The following is a 7611-nucleotide window of genomic DNA, read 5'->3' on the forward strand; positions in this document are numbered from 1 at the left end:
TGAGAGACAGCCATCTGAAAAGCAATATATTGGATGTATTTCTTTCTCCAATTGAAGACCTGGATTTGGCGGTTTTACAAGGTGAAGTTTTCGCACTCTCACCTAGCTGATCTTGTTTAAACTTATTTCATTCTTGATTAGATACAAATAGTGTGTGCATAATTTTAAAAGTGATCAGCGTCACCATATTTATGATATTTGTATGTACTTGTACATTTTAAATGAATGCATCATTTATTTATAGTATCAAGAATTCGCAAAGATCTTAAGCCAAAGACTGACTATCTAAGAGAAAATTACAAATCAAATGAGTAAATGAGTAACAGCAATATTCAATTTACCTAAAGTCAAATTCTCCACATTTATTAACACCTATCATGTATTAAATATATAACCATTTTACATTAATCCACTTGCCTTCATTTGATCTTGATTAACATAGACTCAGGGCATCCTCACGCCTTGCGTGAGGCTGAAAAAACTAGTAGTATATAAAGGCATAACTAGCTCTACAAAACAATCAAATTATTAGTGTAAGCATCAAAATATGGGATAAAAAATTAATCTTTTTATTGTGGTTGGGAAGGTAAAAGTAAAGTATCTATGCAGAAAGCATACGCCCTTAGTCAACAAATCAGCAACAAAGACATAAATCAATTTTGTCTGGATACAAGATTCCAAAACAAGCCAGTCATTTTTCAAAAGCATATTATCTAACTTTTCACTTGAATAAGTTTACAAAATTGCATAGATCATAAAAAACATACAAACAAAACATCAAGTGTGCTCTCAAACCAAGATTTAATAGGATACATAAATATTAATTGTTCAATATCAGACTATCAAACCTCTGTATGCTAACTTTGTCTATTGCTGGTCATCAGACCATTCCCTAATTATGATGAAAATAAAATATTTGTCATGGTCTGCAATATATTAAGCGTCAAAATTTATCTATTTCATAGAGGGGTTGTATTTCTCATAATCAGCACTATGACGTCATGCTTTGGTACTAAGATGACAGCACTCAAATGTATAAAAAGGATGATTAGTATGTGATTGTTGCGAATTTGAGCAGAAAAAATCTTAGAATTTGCCTAGGTTTCTCCTACTTCCTCTTTCAATTTTCACGAAATCAAAGATGGTGTGTGTTCAATAAGATTCGATAGAAATTCTTCTCATATTCATCATTTCTTTTCTCTTTCTTTTCCTTCCATTTCTCTTGCTCATAAAATCCTTCTATGTAGATTGTATAAAGTTGTTTGTCATTGTCATTATTAAGTGATGTCAATCACAAAAATAACACCATCTTATAGTAGTAATTGGCACCATTTTTTGATTGCAGTTATGGTTGCTAGTTTGAGATGAAACGATTGTTATTCTAGTGTAATTAGGTAATTTCATTTATTTAGTACTCTAACTCCTTTTTTTTTTTTGGTCAAATACCCATTTGTAATAAAAGTATAATGTCTCAAGCAGAGTAGTACTCTAACTGCATCTCATGTAAGTAATGGAGCCCAAATTTCGAATAGGGGAGGTTATATAATTTTTGAAACTTTAGGAAAAGTTAGTGAAAGTGTTAGAAATATCAAGGGAGGTTTCTAAAATTATTCCCTTTAAATATGATCAGCAACGTCACCTCAAATCTGCTGGAGATGAATCTTTTAACCACTGAGTGAAGTGGATTGCCACTCAGTTACCACCCGTTTGAGTTTCAAAAATCTGAATCAACAGCCAACAGCCAACAACCAACAGCAATTTGGGCCGTTGGCCACCACCTTAACCTACAAGACTTAGTGGGGTGGAAGGTCAAGCGTTCAAATGTTACCTCCCACTATTTATCACTCTACGTGGTCTGCCAATTTAAGTGGCTTTTCAGACGAGTGTATAGTGCATTCGTTTGGACCGATAGATAATTTAGTCCCCTCTGGTTTTTCCTTAGGCCTATTCAGGTTCCCCCTCCCCTAATATAGATTTTTTTTTCAACACAAAGAGTATCCCAACTTTGCCAGACTAATCTCCCTGTGCCTGTGCACCCTGCCCCTCAAGGATACACAAGCGGTAGAGAGGTGAATCGAACACACGACCTCGAGATCTAATTAGGTTACCCCGAAATCATCCGAGCCAACTCCAAGGGGCCCTCCCCTAATATAGATAAGTGTAGGTCTATGGTGTCGAAAAAAAAATCCAAAAATCTGGACAAAGGAACTATTGCTGTTAAAGGCCACGATTTGCACAAAAAGGCGAGGAAACATAGAGGTGTGGTCTGGATTTTTGTGTTAAAATTTTGGATTCGGGCCCACTTGCCTTCTACATGAACAATGCTGTTTTTTTTTTTAATCTCTATAATAAATGTGTAAATAGTTGGTAATGAGTTGTAACATACATTACAAAATTCATATGCAACCCTAGTAACAACTGTTCCTAACCTTGTTCCTAATTTTCGTGAGTAATCTTAACGAGTTTAAAAGTAGTTTTGATCATACACTGGTTATCCAATTGTTTTAGGAAAGAATTGGTTTAGCAATTTAGAATAATGAGGAATTTTTTTCAACTTCTCCTGTTGGTTACACTGTAAAAGAGGTTCGGAAAATTGGATTATTTGAAAATAGGTTTTAGGAATATTTGTTTTAAAAGACTATAAATATACTCTGAATACACTTTCAATTTTTTCTATTTATCTTTTTATATTCCATGTATAAAGTTTAAAGAGTGCTGCAATGGTACATTTGGGTAGAAGATTATTTGCAATAATACTGCAACATTTTTTATGATGTGATATACGTGAGATAAAAATAGAGTTAGAAATATAAAAATATAGTTAGAAAATGTGTATGTGATGCAAACAAATTAATTTTTGCAAAAAAATTGTATCCAAACAAACCCAATTGTCTTTTCGAAAACCTTTTCCAAAGAATGCAATCTAAACAAAAAGTTTTCGATTACCTTTTGAATGTTTAATTCAACCTTCTGCAAAAATGAAATTCAACCTTTTGTTCTCAATTGATATTATAGTCTATAAAATTGTTTTTTTTCCTGCAAATATGTGTAACAAAATGTATACGTCAGCATGAATGCTTAACTTTGAAAATTATCTTATATTTGATTACAATCACTGGTACACCAAAACTCAGTCTACAAGTTGTAAATGCATCCCTTTTCATCTTTGCATGCAGTCGGTTAGAGCATTGCTTCAACAAGCTAATCTCTTTACTGTATACTTGTGCTATGTCTATACAATAGACGTCATAGAAAGGATAGTATAAAAAAATTTGCATATCACGTACATTTTTCAAATACTTTGCAAAATATTAATTTTTTTCAACAAAAAGTATAAAATATACAATAAATTTTGAATTTGAAATTCAACTTTTACATATACGTCATGGATCAAACGATATATATAAAATTTATTCTTATAAAAATTTAAAAAAAATTCACCACCCATCATCCCTCCCCTCCTCCCACCTCCACCTGCACTACCACCACCGTCCCTCCCCCTGCCCTTCTTTCCTCCCTCTCCCTCTTCCTCCCTCTCTTTTTCTCCTTCTTTCTCATTCCTTTCTCTTACTGCAACCAGCAATACTAGATCGCGATCAAAACCTGAAGGTTCTGATTGCAGCTAGATAGAAGAAAGGGAGAGGAAGGAAGAGGCAGGGAAAGGAAAGAGAGGGGAGGAGGGGAAGGGAGGAAGAGGAAGAGAGAGGAGAAGGGATGTGAAGAGAGGAAGAGGAAGGGGGAGGAGGAGGAAGAGAGAAGGAGAGGGAAGAGGAAGGAGGGGAAGGAGAGAGGAAGAGAGATGACAGCGATAGCTATGGAGAAGGAAGGAGGGAAGGGGCGGTAACGATGGTAGATGGTGATATATAGTGAGTGGTGGTGGGTAGAAGAAGAAAAAGTGGTAAGATTTTTTTTAAACGTTTTTATAAGTTGTATTTGATATGTGTGATATTGGAATTTTTTACTATAGATTCCACAAATAAATTTAGTTTGTGAAAAAATAGTCTAATCCAAACAGACTAGTTTTTTTTTTTTTTTTTTTTGTTCTTTGATATAAATAGAGTGAAACAGATGTTCTGTTTTATGGGTAAAACAAAATATAAATATGTTTGTTTTGTAATATAGTTCAAAATATAAAAAAGACAAACATATTTGGTTGAATTGTTTCTTTTTTTTCCTTTTACAGTAAGTAATGATTTACTCTCACACATTAATAGACCAATATATTTTCTACGATTGCATAAAATCAAGCCCACAAAAAATCATCAATCCTCAAATACCAGAATATTGTTCATGCCATTTTTTCTTTTGCTTTTTGTTGTTCATGTGGTAAGTTGATCGAACATCTTTGGTAATTGTATTTTATTCAAGTTCGAAGTCAAATGCTAATCCATCAAATTTCAACTTCAAATTCAACTTAGCACAAAACAATATCGCTTACGCCAAAATTGGATGGAATGACCACTTGTATGGAGCTTTTGTGAGTGGATTGGCACATTTGATACCCCAAAAAAAACTTAAATTACTAATAGTATACCATTTGAATAGTTTATTTTAACCATGCTTTTTGCCATTAACTCGACATATAATAATAATGTTAAAATAATCCTTAAACTCTAAATATATACTAATTCATTTTTATTTTGTTTAGATACAATCAATAATTTATGTAATTCTGTTAAGATAGTAAATTTGGTGCATGATTAACATGTCCAATATATGTGCTTCTTATATATATGAACCAAATTATCCGAATGGAGCTCGGTTGTTTAGAGCTTGTTTGAACTTAGTTCACTAATTAATCAAATCAAACATGAATAGCATTTTGTATTGGTAAAGTTTTAAATTAGGCTCAAGTTTAGCTTTATTAGTATGAAATTTAAAATTTAGATATAAAACTATTAATCCATGTGAAAGTGTTTCCATCTAGTTTGGTAAAAGTTTGCTGGCATTGGTTCAAAAAAATAAACAAGCTAAATTTGATGCAAATTCGAACTCGCAAAAGAAAACAAATAAGCTTACTCAGCTTGATTAGGCCTTTTACACTCCTACTAACAAGTTAATTATATGCGCATAGATATGGCTACATAGGTGAACATGTATGTATTTGAATGTACGTATGTCAATTTTCTTGTTCAAGAGGATCGGACCTCACAAGTTAAATTCCATCTAATTCAAACCGGTTTTGGTAATTTTTATAACTTTTGATATAACATCGTACGATTTAGGTGTAAATTTGAATTTGTCAACTCATATAATTAAGTTGGTCTAGATTCACAATTATACTAAAATTATACAAACTAATTTAAACTGAACAAAATTTTACTTGTAAGGCCCCGATTTTTGTTCAAAAGGCCCTCATAAATAATAAAATTACGGGTGCAAACCACATAAAAAGCAAGATTGCACAAAAATCATGATCAATTGACAATTTTTATATTTTCAATAGGGGTGTGAACCAAGACGAAGCTACTCTATATGGGCATGCGCCCCATTGAATGAATGAAAATTATAGTTTCAGTTATAAAGTTTTTTATACACTTTATTTGAACCCTACTAATTTATATATATGCCTCCACTGCTCGAAAGCAAATGTCCATGCTAGGTACTAAATTTAGAAACATTATATTTTTATCCTAAATAATTAGTTGAAAGTCTTTTACGCACAGACACGTACATAGTAATTAGTTCCCATGTAATTTGATAACATTTCTTAAATAAAACAACAAGTAATTGATGCAATTTAACAATATAATTACTACAAATAATAAATTTGATGCCATCGAGAGTTTAATTCAATGGTGAGAATTTTTATGTATAAACTTTAGTACTTTATAAATGATTTGTAGGACATTAGTAATCGAATACTTCCTAGTCCTTTTGGCATTGCTATATAAACATTATAACGTTCCTTTATTGTTCACACAACTAAAATAAGAGTCTTTTGTTTGTGCCTCCTCTAAAATCTTATCTTGGCTCCGCCACTAGTGTGAACAAATTGCATCAGTGAGTTCAGAATTTCTGTTAGTCGATTTGAGTGAGCTCCAACATTCATCACAAGGTAAACCATTGATTCACCTATAATAATTTCTTAAATTTCTCACGTTGATTGTCAATTTTGATGTTTTGGCTAGTAATATTGCAAGTCTTCCAATCAAACAAAAAGCTAACAAGTTTTCCAAGCCTTTTCCTTATAATCTCTGCTTGTATTAAGTATTAACTGGTAAATTAAATCTAGGCCAGGCTTAGATTGTAAGCTATTGAAAATAATTTAGAAAAAGAACAAAATGAATGGACATTAATCCTATTCTAGCTGATGCTAATCTGTCCCAAAAAAAAAAAAGAGGCTTCCATGCCAATTAAGCATTTGAAGCTAAAGCTAGGCCAGGCTTAGAAGACAATGGGAGTTGAGATTTATAAAGATACCAACGGGCCTGTTTGGAACCTGAGTTTTTTGGGAGTTTGTCTAAAAATTTACTGTAGTGCACTGTAGAAGTTTTTGAAAAAATTTTGTAGAAGTTTTTATAAGGTGAAATTTTTTTTTGTAAGGTACAAAATTTTGTAGAAAATTTTGTAGGGTGAAAAACTTTTTTTCCTTTTCTTTTTCTTTCTTTTTCTTTTCTTTCTTTCCTTTTTCTTTTCTTTCCTCTCTTCTCCTTCTCCTTCTTCTTCTTTTTTCTTCTTCTTCTTTCTTTCTTTCCTCCCCGTTACCTCCCAGCAGCAGTCACGCCCGCCACCCCTCTCCTCCCTTTCCCCTTCTCCTCCCGCCACCGTGACCTCCCCCGGCCACGTCTGGCTGTTGCCATTCGGCCCTCGTGCCGGAACTGCGACCGTCTCCCTCGCGCGCCACCCCCCTATGCCCTTTCCCCTTCTTGCCACCGTTGGCGACCGCCCTCCCTCGCAGAGCCCCTCTGCCGCTTTATGCCTCTGCCTAGCATGAACCTCCGGCGCCTAGCCAGCCCTGCTTTTTTCCCCAGCTTCTCCGCGCACTCCGCCTCTACCACACCTGCCACCGGTCCTGCATTTTCCCCAGGCTTCTTCCCGGGCCATCCTCTGCCTTTTCCCGTCGAGCTTCTCCGCGTCACTCTCCGTCCTTCCCGCACCGCCCATGGCCCGCCGTTGCCTTGGTTCCCGCAGCTTCTCCGCCACTCTCGCCTCCCCCCAGCCGCATTTGCCCTTGCCCTTGTCTCCAGCTGTCTTATCACGCCGACTCCCCTAGCGGCATAACCCCCCCTCCCTGCCACCCCGCCGCATTCGTGCCCTTTCCCCAGCGCGACCCCCTCCTCCCGCCACCCCGCGGATGGCGCTAAAATAGTCCCCAGGTTTCTGGCAAAAAGCATCGAGAAATTTACGGAACTTGGAACGCTTCATCGAGGAGGATTTGCTCTTCTGCATCCAATTGAATAAGGAAACCATCACGTTGAATTTGATGTCAAAATCCTCCATTCTAGACTTTTTTGATTTTTCTGGGCTATGATTTTGCTTGTTCGGTTCTTGGGGTTCTATGTTCATTTTTTGTGTTTGAAAATGAAGGATTTAAAAACCGTTTGAAAGGGGGAGGGGGAAGGGGGCAGGGGAGGCAGAGGGGAAGAGGGGAGGGGGGAGGGAAAGAAA

General features: G+C 35.5%; 1 protein-coding gene across 1 annotated transcript in view; it reads right to left on the reverse strand.

Moving 5' to 3' along the window:
• Positions 1 to 6851: 6851 nt before the first annotated feature.
• Positions 6852 to 7611, reverse strand: part of LOC113760159 (protein argonaute 12-like) — a 17885-nt gene continuing 17125 nt past the window's right edge. Inside the window, exon 2 of the mRNA XM_027302727.1 lies at positions 6852 to 7323. Within this exon, the coding sequence (XP_027158528.1) occupies positions 6852 to 7323 (472 nt within the window). The remainder of the gene's footprint in view (positions 7324 to 7611) is intronic.

This window comes from Coffea eugenioides, chromosome 2, assembly GCF_003713205.1.
Source record: "Coffea eugenioides isolate CCC68of chromosome 2, Ceug_1.0, whole genome shotgun sequence".
Classification (NCBI taxonomy): Eukaryota; Viridiplantae; Streptophyta; class Magnoliopsida; order Gentianales; family Rubiaceae; genus Coffea; species Coffea eugenioides.